This window comes from Cebidichthys violaceus, unplaced genomic scaffold (assembly GCF_023349555.1).
Source record: "Cebidichthys violaceus isolate CVI_PGR_0920_01 unplaced genomic scaffold, fCebVio1.0.p SCAF_46, whole genome shotgun sequence".
In the NCBI taxonomy this organism is placed as follows: domain Eukaryota; kingdom Metazoa; phylum Chordata; class Actinopteri; order Perciformes; family Stichaeidae; genus Cebidichthys; species Cebidichthys violaceus.
In genome coordinates, this window is record NW_027176661.1 from 1,207,534 (window position 1) to 1,228,081 (window position 20,548).

The 20,548-nt window shown below is 42.3% G+C and overlaps 1 protein-coding gene across 2 annotated transcripts in view; it reads right to left on the reverse strand.

The window, feature by feature from the left end:
- Window positions 1-8,821: 8,821 nt before the first annotated feature.
- LOC137886795 (unconventional myosin-XVIIIa-like) overlaps window positions 8,822-20,548 on the reverse strand; it is a 50,110-nt gene continuing 38,383 nt past the window's right edge. For both annotated transcript variants that reach the window (XM_068729418.1, XM_068729419.1), the window contains 7 exons: window positions 19,837-19,974; window positions 18,660-18,845; window positions 18,423-18,562; window positions 17,677-17,721; window positions 12,878-13,000; window positions 10,902-12,330; window positions 8,822-8,910 (listed from right to left, as the gene is read on the reverse strand). In XM_068729418.1, the coding sequence (XP_068585519.1) occupies window positions 10,917-12,330; window positions 12,878-13,000; window positions 17,677-17,721; window positions 18,423-18,562; window positions 18,660-18,845; window positions 19,837-19,974 (2,046 nt within the window). In that variant the 3' untranslated portion in view covers window positions 8,822-8,910; window positions 10,902-10,916. The remainder of the gene's footprint in view (window positions 8,911-10,901; window positions 12,331-12,877; window positions 13,001-17,676; window positions 17,722-18,422; window positions 18,563-18,659; window positions 18,846-19,836; window positions 19,975-20,548) is intronic.

Genomic DNA, 20,548 nt, shown 5'->3' on the forward strand with positions numbered 1-20,548 from the left:
ACGCACCAAGTTTTCAAGTAACTGCAATGTCAACCCATCTGCATCCTTATTAGACACTCAGAGAAAATGCTACGGGAGTGTAATGATGTTTTTTAAACTGCATGGAGGTAGATGGGTCAAAAGGATACAGGACTTTAAAGATGTTTTTTTTTGTAATTTTTTATTCTTTTTATTTTTCATTTATCTTCTTATTAGTATTATTTATTTTAGAGCAGTACATTATTGTTTAATTTATAATGACTTTCAGTACTGATTTCTAGCTTCTATTTTGTTGCAGTCATGTTCTCAGTGCGACCATTTCTTCTCTGCCACAATGAGGATTTTGCCAAAGCCAGACACCCTGAATGCTTTATGTTCGTGTCAGTTCAATAGCAGCCATTTTTTCTGGCTACTGTTGTCAAACAAGGCTGCAGATTTCCTGCAAAACCCAGTAGATGCCACACAATGTCAAACTCTGCCAACTGTCTCAGCGGTGATGTCATTTGTTTAGTAATGTTTTATTCAATCTCCCTTGATTTATTGATTCAACCTTTTAACAGAACTAATCTTTTTAGTTTTTCTTTTAAGTAAGAAGCCATTCTGAACAACTCAAAATACAATATTCAATTTACTCAGCACACAGTATTCTCACCACCTTCCTCATAAAAGGATCTATTATTGGCCACAACGCATCAACAAGCACAGAACTAAATCAGTTTTATACGTTAAGTAGTACTCTTGTTTATATATACTCTTCAAAATCAATCCACCCTTATGGTTACCCAATGCTCAATCACTTATAATTGGAAAGGGAGGACATACTATCCAGGGTCCCGTCCTGAGTGATGGACCCTGATCTAATATAGAAAAGTAAAAGGCTTGTGGCGCTCCTCCAGTGTGCTGTGTACATTTCTAATTAGTTTCTATGTCTATTATTGAAAACTGGGTTTGGATGACATAAAAAAAACACTAATAAAATAAGTTCAGAGTCTGATAATATTGGAGTAAATAAATGATGCTGTTGTTTTGGAGTTGTGGATCTGCGAAACGCATGTTTGTCACTGATATAATGATCGTGGTGTGGGAGGATAAAAGCAACGTGGAGAGAGACAATCAAGTACTTTAGCTGTATTACTAGCATGGGTTACCATGTGACTCCACCTCTCCAACAAATACTCCACATGTTTATAGGTGCACTTTGGCTGACTGAACATAATGACTTACAGGCTGAGCCTCAAAGAAGCCCTCAAGCTGTATTTCTCAACAAGTCTGCAATCTGTTATTTTCCTGAAAAATGTAACAAGCAATTTCCTTTTAGTTCCTAGTTATAGAAACAGCAGCAAGTGCTGCCTCACAACCAATAGTGTACGACAGTGCATTCTGGGACTTACAGACTAAAACACCTCATATATACAGTACCTGCAGCAGACATCAATAGGAGGTGTGTAATTATTTATTTCTACCGCTGGAGATTTATAGTCACATCCCTCGTTCTTTTTCTTCTTGTTGAAGCGTAAATAGTATAGGCGAGCGCTTACCTTGCATTTAAATTCTGCATTGTTTAGCCAGAAAAACAGAAGACACTGTAGCAGGTGAAGACAGCTCTAAATTAGATCTCTCCGTGTATTTGGCCCCGTAGGAAGTAATGATATAAATGCTCGAGCCCTTGTGCCGTATGATATCTGTTGCAGGTAGAAAGGCAGTGTCGATTAATTTGAGCCACTGGCATGGCAAGGCTCCACGCATATATACAGTAGCCGGAGTCTGGAAGAGAGAAAGAGAGCAGAGGAGCCCCTCCGACTGCGTGCCCTTCGATGAGCACCGTAAAGGATTGATGTGAGAAAATATCATACACAAATGGATCCACCTGCACTCCCAGTGATGCAGCCCATTTTACGCTTGCAAAGGTCTCGGCAAGAAAAGGGGCCTTCCGTGCTGATGTAACCTTTCTTAACAGCATCACCTCGAGTCCTGATACTGAATAATTCAGTGCCTATTAGTCTAACATTTGCCTGGACATAAAGTCTCCTAGCAACATTGCTGGACTTCAGGAGGATATTCTGTCACCGAGGCATTTTTGACTGCAGGTAGCGGCGCACAATAAACACTGCCATATAGTCCCAGACTGCAGCCTGTAATTTCAGCACATTGTCTGTAATGGAAAGATATTCTAAGAATAATTTGAAAGGTGACGTGGATTTCATACCTCCACCGTTATTTCTCTCAATGAGATGGGCTTTCCTCCAGTTCCTTAAGGTATGCTTGCAGGGTCAAACACTCCAAATAACTTAATAGATGTGACAGGAATGATGACCTTCAGCTAGAGGGAGAAATATTCTGCTGTGCTGAAAGCAGATGGGACAGCAGGCCCAACAGAGTGCATACGCCATCAACAGAGAATTAATAAGAAGCAGTATACAATGATGTACGTCCATAATATATGGAATGCACTAATGATGACCATCCACTGCCGTCGCATTTTAATACAGGCATGCATGCCGACGCTTTGAGGCCGAGGGATTGCAAATGTCAGTGGCCTGTCACTCAGACTCAGTCCCACATGGGCAGCGAGATGGAGCCCGCTAAAAGGGGAGACCGAATGACAGGACAGACATTAGTATCCAGTCTGACTCACTCAGTGTCTGACTGTCAATCTCTGGATATGTTTGAGCCACTGCTTTCCCACTATATGCATTTCCAAATTTCTATTCAGCGCCTGATTATCCCCCATTCAGTACCTCATTGTTGGTTGGTTGCCGCCCCCCTTGAATAACTGTGTAAGGTCTTCCAGTTGGCTGTGGCTTCAAGTTGCTTTCCCCAATTTCAGTGGGGTTAAGTTGAAGTGGAAAAAAGAAAGCACGTCTCAGATTCAGGGATCGTATCTTTCTTCCAATCACATACAGAAATGAAAAACTAAACCTTGGAAAAAAAAATCAGTACAAATAGCAGACATCCTGCGAAACAGAAGCTCTATTTGAAAACCAATACACAGTACAGTTGATGACTGATCTAGAAAAGAATCAAGTTTTTTCTTCTTCTATTCTTTCACACTTTCATTTCAGTTCTGTGTCACTGTTCACTGTATTAAAAATACCTGACATATTTAAGTCTAAAATATTTCAGCTGCTTTCTCCTGAATCAAACAATCCAACCACCGCAGGTCGTTTGATATGTTGAATGCAGGAATATACTAAACAGTCCACTGGGTTAAGATGTCTCCGCCACCTGACAACACTGATGTGCATATGGTCTATCACAGCCATCCAGATCTGGTATAGATTACAGCAGAGCTGTGTCATGTTCTCTCTGCACATAGCAAGACTCAAAGACACAAAGCCAGTGAAGAGCCAAGTAGCCACTGGGCCTTTGTGTTAGTTTAAATAAATCCCACTTCGGAGACAAATGTGTTCCTCGGGACTTTGATGCAGTGCAATATCTTTGGTTTTAAATAAAGTGACTCCAAAATCACCAATGACTTCCATCTGCGCTTAGTGGGTTATGCATGCAAATTCTGCAATTAGATGCATAGTTAATTCCTGCTATCTATCCGTTTATAGCTCATGAGTTTGGTGGCAAAGACCACCAAGCTGTCAAGTGCTGGCACCAAGTCGAGAACATTTTATCTCTCGGCGCAATGACTCGTGCAGTGACAGAGCTGAAGAATGTAGTGCCTGGTAAAGTCGGTTTCCACACTTATTTTCTAACGCCACTCATTTTCTCTGTGATTAAAGACCTCATCATTCTACCAAATGTATTAGTTTCAAGTTTCTTCGAGAGGAAATATTCCTTCAGTGCATGAACAATTAGTAACGACTTGAGGTATCTCTTGGACAGGGACAAGCTCCTGTGCAGAATGTGATGACCATGAAGTGGAACTGGGATCTGGGGATTCAAGGATCATTAGAAATAGACCCGCTGTACATACATGACTGTAGCTGCAGAGAAAGCCACTCTGGAGCAAATAGGAATTTGGTTAATGGCATAATACTCTCTCTTACCCTGCCGTTGTCTAGATAGTCAGAAAGTGCTATTCAGCAATCTATCAATCCCATTGATCAGCGTAAGAGAGAAGTGCAGCTACAGCAGCAGCCTCCTACACAAGTCTCTGTCACCACTCCCATCCATGTCAATCCTCCCATCTGTTTGGCTACGAGTTAATATGGGCAATAAAGTTGCATTTAGACGAGCTAACGAGAAAAGAAATCCAAGAGATGCAAAATACTGTTGCAATAAAAGTACCCTGTCATGGGCCATTTGGGCTTAAAAACGAAGCGCTTTTTAGGTTTTGCCACATAAATGTGACAAATATTCTCTCTCTCTGTCTGAACTGTTCTCTATCACTCAATCACGCCGAAAACAGAAGTAGGCCAAACAGTAGGAGGATTTTTAAATTCTAACAGGTGGGTAGGTGTCGTCTCAAAGCCATAAATCTCAGCAGACGGTGGAGGAATCACTCATGATCATCAATCCTATGCACAAAGCACATACGTTCTATAGTTTGTGCAGTGAAAAATGCATTTCCCCTTAAAATGTTCAGTGCAATGCTGCAGAGTGAGGCATTACATTTTTGATTTTGTTAGTTTTTAGATCATTTTCATTTTACCAATTACCATTTGCTGGATGTATAGACTGCAGTGATAGTGAGAGACACACGGCGTACACAAAAAGAGGTCCCTGGTCAGATAAGACAAGAGGACATTGTGGCTGCCAGGATGCCCATGCATCTCCTGTCAATTTCTTAACAGGTTTCTGAGTTTGCAGGGCTAAAAACATAATAGCAAAGGGAACAACAGAAATTAAATCGCACCACAATGCGGGAGCGAGTGCTCGAGGAACTTTGGGAAACAGGTAAATGATCTTTCCAACACTTCCCCACTGAGAGAGGCTGTGGGGAAGGACCATTTACGCCCCTTTCAAATCCCTCAGATGAAGTGGACTGCTATAGAGTACATCCTAAGTCTTCGTTCCCCCCCAAGCCCCCCCCCCCCCCCCCCACACACACACACCAGCGCGACATGGGCAGCAATTCTCCTTTGGCAGGGACACTAAGCACTGAACAGCTCTGAGCACAGCAGGAGACTTTGGCCACCTGCATACTGTGGAGTGGAGATAGAGAGACAAATCCAACACTGAAATTGGTGATAGGCGCTCCAACATTTCCTTTTTTCCACTCCAAGGATTTCAGCAATTTGTTTTCAAGGTTTAAACTGTGCTTAGGTATGAGCAGTGGCATAAGGCAAAATAAATCAAAGGGTTTCCCATTGCTGTGGGTACTTTTATGGTACGGGAAGAGAACAAGAACTGCTTTTATTGTTCCCCAGGTCCCAGCGAAGACCCACGCAAAATGTAAACAATGTTTGAGCCTACCTTTGGTCCTCGTTACAAGGGCCAACTACTGTGCGGCGTTCATTAGAGTGGAAATGATATGTGCAAACAAAGAGAGGCTCCCATGTAGCACGCTGCTGTGTCTTGAATTGCAAATGAATGCAGCCTCCTCACCTGGTCCCTGCAGGCAGTGTCCCAGAGCCTCCAATCAGTGCTTTATTGACAGCAGGAATCCTGCAAAAAACCGGGAGCAGCTAATAGTAGAAGATGATGCCTGATAAACACGTTCTCCCCTATAACTGCCCCCCCCCCCCCGCATATTTTACTGCCTGGCAGCGTGGCCTCCAACCAAGGTCAAAATGTGGAGATGCTTGGTGAATAGAGCAGCTTGTGCAAAATAAGATAAATAAAATTAAAATGGCATGCAGTTTTATTTAAGAGTCAACCCTGACTCAGTTTGGCTGTTTTCCATCTGCTTTTAAAAGCTGCATCTTTGTCCACACCGGCGCAGAATCTTGTCGGAGGAGACAAGTGGTTTCAATGAATACATCAAGAAAAGTGCCAACTTTCAGACGAATCCCAGATGAAAATGTTAAAGATATGAGGAAATAACCTACTCAGAAGCTCTACTCAATAAGCACTTTAGCTGTGCGTGCATTACCGTTAGGACTACTGGCATTCTACGTTATTGCACAGGGCAGCCCTGTCCGTGGAGCACCGCATTAGACTTCCAGTGCAGCAGATGTCTGCGGCCGGACCATTCTGTCTAAATAACAGGGAGGGTGGCACGGTAAACACAGACTTGCTTGGCTTTGTCGAGCTAATGACTTCCTGCTCCGGTGGCTTGTGAAACAGTGTTGGAGCCGAAATAAGAAAAATCGGGAGCAGAATTTAATCTGTCACTCAATGGAAAGCCTTTAAGCAGAAACACGCAGCCACCCAGAGGCTGCACGCAAGTGAAGGGAAATTACAGAAAAAGCTCCATGGAACACAGTGAAGCACCAGAACAGGTTGTGTACAGGGATGAGGAGGACTACAGATTGGTTGGATAAATAAGGGATTCTTTAAGGCAAAACACGCACAAGTGTGAATGTCAACCAAGGTGGTAATCTAAAACCATCAATCCCTTTGAATCTCGGTAAACTTCACCTATGTAGAACAGATTGAGAGATTGATGTGGAGAGGAAGACTGCGCTTGCTCTTGGGTTCTTCATCCCCCTGAATTCGCCCCAAGCTCGTTTTTTTTTAACTGCATAGCTGTGTAGCACACGTTTTCAGCAACCCCGCGTGTTGCAAGGTAGCGCGAGCAATTCAGTCTTCCAACGGCTCCGAATTAATCATTTCAATGAATTGTTTGTTTCCCCCTGTGGTCTCCTGGGAAAAGTGGATGGGTATGATGAGAAGTTACTCTGGGGTGGATGAGCTAAAATTAATCAAACACATCAATGGCTTGTTTTGCTAAAAAACAACAACTACAAAACCGTTCTGCCTCCTTTCTAACCTTCTTTTCTCTAACAGCGCTGAATTTGAAACAGAATCACATCCATATTACACCTCTATGCAATTACAGAAAGCCAACATTGATTCTGCCAAATTTATTATCTAAAAATTCCAAAATCACTCATATCACAAATGATCTGTTGAATAATGAAAATAGGCGAGCCTTTTGAAAAGTGTACAAACTTATTTAACTTATTGAAACATTATGTGTAATGCCAGCAACTCCAACTTGGAGGCAATGAAACTCAAAATGTGTTATTGTTATTTTTCAGTTAACAAGTCTATTTTGAATCACTGACATCAAAGTTTCCTGTGTTCCACATTAATATTCATGTGAAGCAAAATAAAAAAAGAGGAGAAAATAAGACATGAAATGCAGATTAGCCTCTTCTGAGAAGATATGCAAATAGAAAGTCAGACACTTGAAGCTTTTCTTTTCACACAGGCAGACAGTCCGCATGCACATATTCCATATATGCTTTCTTTTAAATCTACCTACATGCAATTTAAATAGTTTAAAATTCACTAGCTCACAATCATCTGTAAAGCCAAATATAGAAATAACCAGCGAGTTTCATGTGCGTCTGGACAGCTACAAAAAAGAGCAGACTGGCTTTAGATTAAGGGAACATTTGCCGATATTCTAATACAGAGTAGACAGACGGCTAATGGAGTACAAATAAATTAAGTCTGACATGGAAAACCCTGCCAAAACAGCCTGGGGATAACTCAACATCGCAATCGAGTGGTGCTTATTGGCGATCATGGACAGATAACCTCTAACATCCCACATTTTGTCACATGCAAAATATCACCAGTTTAATGAACATTGCTTTTGGCACCTTAAAATTGGAAGAACCATGTTGTGCTGAAATGGGTGTTATTATTTTACTGCTTAAACCAATATGGCGAAAAAAACATTCTCTCAATTCAAGACAATCTGCACCATACACATGTAGCAGAAACATGCAGCTGAATCATCAAAATGAACATTATTATACTGGAATATCATGCAACATTAAAAGGAGCTTTAATTTATGATATGCAGTAGAAGACCAGTGTTTGTGCATTTAAAGAAAAGAAAATGCGTCTCGAGAGAAAGCTCATGTATAACAGCAAACAAACACATTCCCTATGAACCTTGAGAAATGTGACACAAGTGGACAAAAGCACAACAGAGCCTCAAAGGAGCCAAATGATTGCGGCATGAAATATGACATAAGCCTTATCTTAATAAAATATTTCTCTCACTAGCTTTATAAAAATTGTAATTCATTTGAATACCATGTTCATGTAAAGGCAATGATTCCACATATAATATTATATATATATGTATACTATATAAATACACTTTTAAATCCTTTTCAAACACATGCATCGTATCTAACAGCTTGGTTCAAATAGAAATGATGTCAGCAATCATGACTTAGCATCACTTGAAGATGGACATCTTAACTTGCAGCAAGAGCCACATGTAAACTTACAGCAAGATATTTAATTGAAAATGGGTTAACTCCTCCCAAGCGCTATATTCCACATTAATGGAGATCAGGGGGGACAGTCTTAATGGCTGGTCAGACCTTCTTGGAGGAGCGTAGCCAGAGCGGGCTTATCTAAATCCTGTTGGCAGAGCTATCTGAAAAGTCAGAGGAGATTGCAGAGGAGGGCTCATATTTGCCTGAAAAGCAGCTCTTATAAATTAAGTAGCGCCAGGAAGATCTTCCCTGCTCTGTATTAACTAACTTAATCAATACGCTGTGTTAAATGAAACTGAAAAGCACATGGAAGCAGCATCACTTCATGATGTGATTAAGTGAAATATGATTAAAAAAAAAATGTTAAAGCCCAGACTAATCTATCTGAAAGCAGTGTGCTTCTCCGTCCATGCCTCTGGAAGCAGCTGGATTTGGGGAAAGACTTGTTCCCCTCCTGTGTTTCTGATGTCACTAAAAAGCCCGAGGTGACCCGAGTCTGGGTTACGATGCGCTCTCTGCCAGTGGGCCTTCGCTGCCGCTCTTCCCTGTCGCCTGCCTGCCGGAGTCTCTGTCCGCGTCATCCTCCTCATCAGATCTGCCAAGACTCAGGTGTCTGCGGCACACAGGAGGGCTGCAGGGGTCGACACACACACACACACACACACACACACACACACACACACACACACACACACACACACACACACACACACACACACACACACACACACACACACACACACACACACCATTATATCACTACTTGGCTACTTACAGTAGAAATAAAACTAGAGGATACAATTATGGCATGGGGAAACAAAACAAAGCAATCTAAGCTGTGAGATTACACAACACCAGGCAGTAATGCTTTACATATGTGCACATTGTCATCATATATAGTAAAAATACATCGCAGATATTCTTGGTCCACGAGCAAACCTGAAATGTTAATGTTAATGTGATCAAACCACAGAAGTCTCTCGTCTTTTAACAACACAAAGACACAATGTTTACATATTAGTAAACAGTGTGTGCAGTTAATAAGGTAAATGTCAGGCATCACCATAACTCTATTTTACGTTGCTTCTACCGGCCGCATTAAAGGTCATTTCAAAGCAGGGCCTTACATCCTTAGATCATGTTGTCATGACAACACATGGCATGACAACCACTCGATGCATTACCTCAAATTCCAGCTGCAGAGATTTCATACATGCACACTGACATGACCACTGCCCTTTAATACTCACACAAAAGGAAAATAAGCATTCAAAAAATAAAGTCCTTTCAGTACAATAACCCCCACTGTTATATGTATTTTGAAGTATTGGATATTTGAAAAGGGTCTAAGTGCTCTGCCACACCAAATGCTGCATGTCAGTGTTGTCAAGACAAGCTGTGTCCCACAGTGAGACATTAGAACGAGTGAATGAGAACTGAAAGGACTTACAGGCGTGTTTATCTGCTGTGAAAGCAACACTTAATTTGAAGGAGGTGTTTTCATCTGTTTTTGGGGGGTTTGGCTGTTGTTGCCTTGTAACTGTGTACTATAGAAAGCAGCGCTCTTGGCAAACTGGTAGCGTGGAAGCTTTCTCGTGGCGTTACAGATTATATTTTTCAACACTGTGATTCCAAAGTGAAACAGTGTTTTGAGTTGTAAACTGTCCGTTTAGAACAATCATAAAAAACATGGTCACACACATGCCAGTGCCACCTTTAGTCAACTGTCTTCATTCACTCTGCAGTGATTAAAGACATAGAGAGCCAGTGTTTAACTAGAGAGGCAAACATAATCAAGGACACTTGAAAAAAAACTCAAGCCCGCTCTCTCGCATTTTTTAGATTCTCACAGGAGGCAGAGATGCTCAAACTATCAGTGAAAATACTCTGAAAACAGATAGGCTTTTGAAGCTAAGAGCTAGCGTTTTGAGTGTGATGCAAAGTGTTCACTTCAAGTAATGTCAGCAGCATTGTCACACCTCTTTGAACTCTGCCCAGTTAACATGTTAAAGCAAAAATTGGTGTTAGTTTTTCGCCTAATTGCCAACATCTGTTTGTGCCACAGCCAGAGAACCCTCTCTCAACTCCATGCAACGGCATCAAACACAACGTCAGGAGAAACACTGCAATCCATCTCTGCAAAATGGAAGCAGGAGAGTAACACTGCTTTACAAGTCTGACAACTAAGTGTTGCAGTGCGCCGCATCTGATAAACGTTGAAGCAAAGTAAATCGGCAATGAATTGTAATGACGGATTACGGTATAAAATGCATCCGCAGCAGTTTATAGTGACATTTGGAAATAAAACTGAAGGGCCTGGAGTGTGTCAGTAGTGCAAATTAGGGGGATAACTACAGTACAGCAAATTGGCGTTTTTCTTGATGAGGACAAATGTTGTCAGGAGCAAAAGGAAAACAATCGGTGGCATGCGCTAATTGGCCAATGTGACTTCTGAAAAATGTAGGGCTTATCTTGTACAATACAAGTCAGCATTAGTGTATCCGAGTCAGAATAAATACAAAACATTCACACACAGCAAACTCCGTTAGTGCATTCAGTGAGAGATCTTGGATCAGTCTCAGATACGCCAGACTCCTGGGTTATTATCACACCGAGCATCACCTTCCACTGACGGCATCAGTCACTGTCAGGCTTGTAGCGGTACTTCATCACCAGGCTATCCACCTTCTTCTGCTTCTTCTTGGAATCCTTCTTGCTCGATGGCCCCCGACCTGCAGGCTCCTGCTCGTCATCATCAGATGGTTGTTTCGGGGCCCTTTTGACACTGCTGGAGCTGCGGTAGGAGATGGTCGAGTCGGAGGAGGAGGAAGAGGAAGAGGAAGAAGATGACTTTGAGGAGGAAGAGGAATCCTCTGACTCACTTTGCTTCTTCTTAGATCTCTTCTTGGACTTCTTGCCCTTCTTCCCCCTTGAGCTCTTTCTGCTGTGACGGTCGTCTGAAGAGGAGGAGTCGTCGGACGGCGAGAGTTTGATTTTCTTATCTTTCCGACTGCGGGAGCTGCTGGTGCTCAGGGTGCTGGACGGCCGGTTGGCGTAGTCCAGAGCAGAGCTTGATGAGGAGCGAAACAGGCTGGATGTGCTGCAGCCGAGCCCCTCCTCTTCTCCCTTCTTCCTACCGTCCTGGCTTCCTGGCCCCTTCTTCTCATCCTCTTCCTCTCCACTCGACTCGTCAAGTTTGCTGCGCTTGAACTTAATGGGTTTGAAGCTCAGCACCTCATTGATGGCGGCCTCCAAGTCGGGGTCCAAGTAATTGCGGTGGGTGACCGTCTTGATGTCCGATGAATCCGGCGGATTCCCGTCGGAGGAGCGCGGTTGGGCCGGGGTCGAAAAGCTGCGACTGAGGGAGCGGGGACTGCAAGATGAAGTTCCCCCTTCAGTGAAGGCCACGCTGTGGCCGTCGTCGTCATCATCCACATGCAGGCCGAATTCACTGAGGCCACAGCTGCGGGCGACGGACAGGCGCGAGCCGCTGCGTCTGTCGTCTTTCCAGGAGCTGCTGCGATGCAGAGATCGGGGGCTGGAGCGGCTCACGCTGCTGATAGTCGACTTATTGTCATCGTCCATGTCCAGCAAGCCCCTTCGAGTGGACATCCTGCTGGGAGCCACCGAAGACACCATGGAGTCCTTATCAAATTCAGGGCTGCTGCGGGAGGTCCAGCGGGACTCCAGGCCCTTCCTGGCTCTGCTGGTGGCTTCAGAATAGGCCAAGGAGATGACGGAACCTTTGTCGTCTAAGTCTTCCTGCGACTGGCTCTTCTTCCAATCCTCCTGGAGCGCTCCAGACTTAGACTTGGCTTTGCGCATGGAGGCCTGGTCTGGTGTGTCAGGCTGTTCTTTGAGAGTGCTGAACAGGGAGCTGTCATCGCCTGTCCCCCCTATGGAGTCTTTTAGGTTGGAACGCTTCCTGTAGCTTAAGGAACTCATGACAGACACTGATCTGTTTTGCTCTACCTCTCTCCCGTCTTTACCTCCATCATTCATCTTCTCCTTACCCTCTTTCACCTCCTTGGTATCGGCATTTGCTGAATATCTAAAAGGTTATGTAATAAATTGACACCAGAGACAACCAACAGAAGACAAAAAGAAAAAAAATCAGATATCTGCATACTTAAGAAATTCTAAATTGTTGCCATCTATATTTGTATGCAACATGCGGTAACAGAGACTCTTGATACCTTGACAGAATATTATATTATATTAGTCATTTTCATTTTGTCCTTGGGACCAGTCAAGAGTCTATTGCTGTTACGTACAGTATACACTGCAGAAAGTGTGGCAATCTCCCAGTGAGGAGATCTATCTAACTGTGGCAGGGGCGTCATTAAGCAGCCGTGCCAACTGGCCATGGGCCACTTCAATAAATTTGACAGCAGCCGCTTCCCCGTTCCGCCTCCTGTCATTAGAAAGATTACAGGGAGAAAGCGACGACACCTAATCACATGAAATACCCATCCTTCTGTTGCAAACTGCCCTGGGTAATCCTGGTCCTTTTTTAAGGCTGGGTTACATTTATCACTGCGTCACCACGGGGATGTACATGGTTATCTGTCGTGATGCACAGGGATGTGGGCACTGACCTGGTGCTCTTCAGACTCCCCTCTTCCGACAGGGTCTTGGTGGAGCCTTTATTCTTCGAGAGCCAAGACTTAACCCCGTCCACGCGGTCTTCCACCTCGGAATCCGTTTCTGTCTCATCCCCACTGCGGAGAAACAGTATCAGCTCGAGTTTGACTCCAACACAACAAAAAAATATTCATCTTAACAAGTCTTTTTTCAGTCTTTTTACAATTCAGTATCAATTTAGGGAGATTTTCAGACAATAAATTAGACAAAATGGCTTGTTATATGAATATTCTATGCAGCCTAACATCACAGGAATTACACAGGCAAAATAATTGTTAGTTTTCACACGTCACAAGCTTTCTGTTAGTGATGTTACAGTTGTATTCCTTCTCTTATCATATTACAAAGGCCAGTATGATGCAAGACAACCCAGACAAGCATGATGATGTGATACAAAAATAGCACAATCAAGATGTTTTTTCGACAGAACGCTCCGCAGACGCAGATGAGTGATCTAGGCAGAATGTAGATGAAGCTGTTGGAGGCATAATTAACTTGTTTGGCTGGTTCTGGGCTGCTAGCATCCGTGTGGCATGTCACCTGCTCCTGGTGATTGTTATTGGAGCAGAGCCACGAGGCGGCCCCGCGGGGCCCTACGCTTGACATAACAATCAATATACAGAGACCTGTGGATCCCGATGAAAAAGCTCAGTAGATCCCACCTGGATAAGGTCAGGCCTCGTTCATTTCAAATCCAGGGTGATATTTCTAAATTATGCATCCCGTTGCTCTGTTAAGGTGACAGGATATGGTGAGGAAGAGGAGGGCAGAGTGGCGTAACCTCTAAAGTCAATACTGCGGTCATGGTCGAAATGTTATCCTCCATTTGTTTGAGGACACTCTGCATTCAACTACAGTGCTACATACATCGTCGTCTTTGGCTACACGATGTGTGAAAATTAATTTTCACATTCACAGAGACGTGTAAAATTGTGCGAAAGATGCATATGTTCAGAAGGCCTAAACTACATTGGAAAATTACATTTTCCATTCTTTAGTTTTCAGTTTCAGAGCAGGACAACGGAGTGTATATTAAACACACTGTAGCAGGGCAAACAGTGGCGATGGTGACAGGGCTTTAAGAGAGGAGCTGCAATTTTCAATCCCACATCTTCTAATTTGGACAAGCTTATCTATCTGAGCCTCGAGACATGTTGCAGAATGTTTGAAGAAAAAAAAAAATGTTTTTAAAAGGAGGAAACACAATATTCAAAGAGCTGTGAGATGACAGCTGAGCTCTATTATTTGTCCACATATCCATCTATGTAGGTCTCTCAGTGAACAGTGTACCATTTCCTTTGTCACCAAGCTTTGTGTCACATATTCAGTCATGTTTCCTCAGAGAACAAAGTGTCCTCTCTGCTCCTTTCTTTATTTTTTGGTGGTCTGCCTAAAAGCTATTCTTTCTTTCTTTTTTCTTACACAAGAGGGGTGGTGGCAGTGCCAGTGGTGTGTGAGCATTGAAAGGGAGAGAGCAGAGACATAAAGAGAGGCCTCAGATGCTTGGATCGAATGGTATTTAGGCCTTCTAGTTTTCTAAGAGCATTAAGACATTTAACTTTCTCATCATCGAACGTATGACCCGACTTTATGGTGAGGAGGGTAATGGTGACTCCAGAGAGACTAACTGGCCTGATTATATAATTTTGTGTAAGAAAACCTGAGTGTGAGAGGAGCTTAAAGTGGCAGCAAGTAAAAAAACTTTGAGTCCAAGTTCAGCTATTACATCAACCCTGCATACTAAATGCAAGTGATTAACGCCCGCCACAACAACATAATAGGTTCATTAACTCTGAAGTTGATGACACCTGCTGCCAATTTGTCATCTTTGAGATACTGTGTCTTCTTTTAACATGATGTATCACAAAACAAAACACTGAAACCAGCCCAAAGCAACATCATCTCCCTCTTCCCACACACACACACACACACACACACACACACACACACACACACACACACACACACACACACACACACACACACACACACACACACACACACACACACACACACACACACACACAAAATAAAAAGGTGGCTAGCAATTGAGTGCTGTGCAAATGGTGTCACAAACGATTTGTCCATGGCCCCACACTACTAGCTAACCAGTCCTGAGGCTCGCAGATACGAACAAGCCTCAGGAATTTAGAAGTGAACATTGATAGCTTCTGACAATTGGCCTGCACTGGTTGTAAATCTTTGTCACAAATACTTACACTCAGCATCAAATCTCGTATGGCTTGGTTCTATCGGTTTAGCACTTGTGGTGCCAACACCATATTTTTAAAGTACCTGCTCAACATTAGCTAATTATGTATGGATAGAAAAAAAAAAGCATACGGCATCTATTTATGTTAATGAAATAGTGTGCACACTCATCTCATATTCAAGAAAAATTACATAGCCTGCTACCCTGCTGGAAACTGATATTATCTCCCCCTACAATATGAATAAATCCGCTATTGTAACCTCTGTTTTTGAAGCATCGAGTACAAAAACGTTGAATAGTAATGTAAATCATGTGGAAAATCCACTTCATAATTATAAGAAAAAAAAAAAATCACTTCCTCCATTATTGTTCACCCATGCTGCTAATGCAATGATGTCGAAGAAGGGGAAAAAAAGGTAATTAAATAACACGGAAAAGCGTTGCTCTTTTCCTCGAGTTACACAAAATGAAAAGCAGAGCGTTGATACACGCGAGTTGTCTGATGAAAAACGAATGACAAAAAAAAAAAGCATATAAAGAACGCAATGCCATGTCGCTGTGAAGAGGCAATCAGAGGTTAAAGCGGTAAATTATGGACGGGTTTATCCGCCACAAACTGAAGACTACATTTCTTTACTCCGCTCTGATGAAGGTTTAAATGATGTAACATGCCACAAAGATTCCTTTCACTGCATAAAAACTGAAAAGAAAAATGGAATTCAGTCAGTCAAAAGAACTTAATTAGCATTCACAATCAATGACAACACATTTTACAAAGAAGACAAGGTGAACATTTGTGTTTAAAGTTAAATGTTTCACAGCACTATGAAATGACAGTTAGTGGAGTACCTGAATGCCTTCATGGAAATCTACAGCCAAGCTTTTGGGTGTAATGATTTCAGTGGCGCACTGTGCCATCACTGTCTTGCAACACTTGCTGACTGTGCAGTCGTGGACAGACAGCCGGGTTGCAATCATTTTACAGTTACAAGCATCACTCACACGGTCACGCTTCAGGTCTTCCAGAGCACATGAAAGTCTCTCCCACCACGCTAAGTCCGTGTACAGGGCACAATACAGATCATCTCTTCATGACACACTTTGAAAATGTACAGAATCTCTGTTGTGAAATGGTTCCCTCTATATGTTTTCACATGCCCATATTCCCTACAGGAATCAGCCCACCTGTGCCTCGTTGGCCACCTGCGTCCATGCAGTGGTTCAGTCCAATTAGAGTGGGGCCAGGAGGGGTATATAAAGCCATTGACTGTGGGAGAGTTGTGGTTTGTAGCACTTTGCTGTGAGGCCACATTATTTCAGTTCTTTTTCCAGCTTATTTTATCGTCTTTGTTAATTTTCCTGGGACTTTAGTTCTTCTCCTCTGTTTCATTGTGATTGTTAATAAAACAACAAAACTTTTTTGCACATACTTCTGACTCCTGAGCCATTCTGCAATTCAACATTTTTTTTCCTGATCTCCAGTGCCAGGCAGCCACAGAAAAAAAAAGATATTTATGTAGTTAATAGTTCAATATTTCTGCAGAAGCACAGAGTATGTCTAAAGTTATCATTAAACCTAATATTATATTTTGATTTCAGGCTGTACTGTAATGATTTCTACAGATTCATTTCAATCCATATTCATTTCTTATCTGTGAACTGAAAGAATCAGCATAACATAATTGTAGAGAAGTAGAAAATAATGACTACAATACAGAGGTAATACTAAGGCCAAAAGAAGAAAAAAAAATTCAGCAAATTAAATCAATTCATCTTAATTTAAGAGATTTCTTGTCAAGCAACTGTCGAGCAACTGATATTGGGAATTTGCTCACATATTCTATTTTTGATTTCACATGAATGTATCATAAAATGAAAACAATGTGCAGTGCATTCCCTGTACAAAGTCGGTGAGATGTGGGCTTGTTGCATATGCTCTGAAAAACCCACCTTGGAGCAGAAGACGGGTAAAAATCCAAGCAAATACATGATGAAAGTGTATGATGAGGCTGCAAACGTCTGATAGAAAACTATTCATGAAGACAATGATGCAGTATTACCCCAGGTCTGTAACACTTTGCTGTTTTTCAAATCTTCTACAGCAGTGAGACTGTTTTAGAGGAGAATGGTGGTGTCGTATATTTACCATTTCTAGTTCACGCTTCCTCTAACATGCTGCAAAGTGTTCTGTGTGCCATCAGAACAACTTTTGAAGGTAGTAAAACAAGCCCTGAAATCTCCAACGAGGCCGTCTGTGTACAGACACCTCCGGACTCTTGGCACAAAATAAAATGTAACTAAATGAAACACGGGGGCCATCCTTTAAGCGTAGCTTTTATCTGCGATGTATAACACAGACACAGCTTTCCATTCTATTTAAAGTGACTTCTCTTCGCGGTGTTGTTGTGAACAACACAAACTGAGAGGCTAAGGAATACTGCATTATTCTCTCTTGTGGTTGAAAACGGGTGAGAAAAAAAACACCACAACTTGCAAACAACCATTATGACAGAAACAAAGGATGCATTTTTCCATTCTCACGTTTTGTTCTTTCTTTTCTGATATTTTGTCACCATGTCTTGCAAACTGCCAGAAGTGTGGAAAACACCAAAGGGGGAACAAGGGGGAAAAAAGAGAAGGTGAGATACACAAACAACAGTGCAAAAAGACGACCAGCTGCGATAAAAGCAAATAAATAGTTTTACACTTACACACGCACACGAAATAACTATCCATTGTAAAGCAGTGACTCGGTAAACCTTGTGCTGTTGCCGGCCTCCGTCTGAAACAGAGCTGCCGTGTGTAATGTCTTTCTCTTTTTTAGAGGTCTGTATCGCTGCAGTCAGTGTTTACCTTAGTGGGCTCAGAGCTAGCATAACCCTCAACCCCTCTGCAAAGAGGGAAGGAGTAACCAAACAGGGAAATCCGGCGCCGAGACAAAAGATCAGAAGCAGGGAGCCGAATAAAACCGTGTGAGAGGTATTTGGAGAACAGACAAAGTGTAGTATGACTCACAGAGTACTAAAGAGGTTAGACGGGAACTGGTGTAGGAAGATGTGGGCGATAGAGAAGGAAAAGATACATGTTGTGAGTGACTGGCTATTCCAAAAAAAAAAAAAAAAAATAGCAGTTCACATTTTATAAGTTTCTTGCAGCAAGATTACTTGCGCTGGTTCTCTATTGTAGCTACAGCACAGTATCCCCTGATGCACCAAACACACATTACAGATCTACTGAAGCAAAGGCAATTGTATCTTCCTCTTTAGACGGCTAGATCTGGGCTGTACCTGTTGACTAAGTCGTCATTGTCATCGCTCTCCATCTCGTCCTCTATGGCGGCCTGCAGGTCACCTATCCTCTTGAAGGCCAGCTTAAGGTCCACTTGTAAACTCTGATTTGCCGCCTCTAAGCTCTCGATGTCCATTTCCTGTTGAATGGGTCACAGCACAGAAGAAGCACGGTTACCTCCTCTAGTGTGAGCGCCGCTGAATCGTATCACGTCTCCCAGCACCCGGCAGCCTTACCAACTCGTGCTTCTTCCGGCTCGCCTCAGCCTCCTTCTTGGACAGCTCTCCCATTTCTTCTTTCATGTCCCTTATCTGCCTCTGCATTCGCTTATTCTGGTCCTTCTCCCTGTTTTCCGCAGCAATGCGTTGGTTTTTCTCCTCAGTCAACTTTTCCAGGTTCTCCTTCAGACGCCCCGTCAGACTCTGGCGAGGATTCCAGGTGAACTGAGTGAACTTGTTCTTACAAAAAATGATCTCCTTTTTTCTGTATTTACTCTTAAATGTTTGTTCCTAGCTCACCATAGTTGGTCTCTCAACCCCCATCCTATTAACAAACAAGGACTATTGAATAAAGAATAGCAATAATGTTAACTTATTTCTTCTCAAAACATAATTACTTGTGTAATTTTTGTCATCTGGAAAAACAAAGAGATAATTATTATTTTAGGAAAGGTACAGTTAATCTGCTTACAAGTTGCAGCTTTCATCAATTAGTACTCAGAAGCTTATGTACCATCCTTTTGATTTAGTAATTTCAAGTTTTCAAATTTCAATTTATATGGTGAAAGCAAACGGGGTAATTTTTCCCCCACCACAACATAATTGAAAACCCACATTCATTCATTCAAACACTATTTAGTCTTTCAATACAAAACCATGTTCTCGGTATGGCCCCCCCGTCAAAATAAAGGTTGAAAAAATTTAATTTAGATTTGATTAGATTTGTTTGTCTGTCTCAAATTCAAAAGGAGTGTGTGACACTTTAAATTAGGGCCCATGGCAAAAACAAGCTGAAACAATAAATAGTTCTATCTATTAAGCTGCATTGTGTGGAATTGGGTGCTTGTGACCCCAATATATTGGTATTTACAAAAAGCGATAATTCAATTAGAAACAGAAAACAATTATATGAAGTCATTAAGAAAACAATTACTGACAAAGTAATGAAAAAAATGTAAATGATCGAATAAAGCGTCTGTGAGATATGACAAAGTATACCTCTGGGTTCGGATGAGGGTTAAAAACACAAACGTTTTTCTCAATTATGAATCAAAACATTCATTCCCAAGCGGATGCTTTTCTTAATGAGCTGCTGGAGCTATGCAAGGGATCATACCTTCAATTTTCTATCATCCCTTGCTCTTGATAATTACAGAAAACTTGCGTTTCTAGGTTCACAAAGTCTTTATCTCACCTCCAGGCGTTTGATCTGTGTCCTCTCGTACTCCAGCTTGGTGTCCAGCTCACGGATCTTGGCCTCCTGACGGCACACAAGAGACTTTTCCACCATGGACTGTTCTTGGAACTCTAGCTGGCTCTGCAGCGAATGAATCTGAAGGACACACACACACACACACACACGCACACACACACACACACACACACACACACACACACACACACACACACACACACACACACGTAAACACACAATCACTCCCTACGGACTATTAGCGCTGACTGCACACCTCCCTCTTGATCTCAGCGAGTCCATTTCCTCTTAAGTAAGAACTTAGGAACATTTTGCACTGATGCTATGTGTATGTATTAAAGCTAAATTAATGTTACATTTTTCAACCTTTTTTTTTTTTTGCACAAATTTAATCCATCATGGTACATGTAAATATGGAGCATCCAGCCTGAATAATGAGCTCTAGATAAGCCCCCCCCCACCCCAATCTTACCACAAATGGTCAATAGAAGAGCTCAGGGTTCAGGGCTTAGTAGCACCGAGTCACAGCAATTTCACAGGCTTTGGGAAAGAGCACAGCTTCATGCAAAGCACGTTTGTTCCATCTGAATCGTTTTCTCATGACTGATAAAAGGGGGAAAGATACGTCACAACAAAACCGGCCCAAAAGGCAGTACCTAATGGGGGACTTTGCATCTGAGACACGGAGGATTTG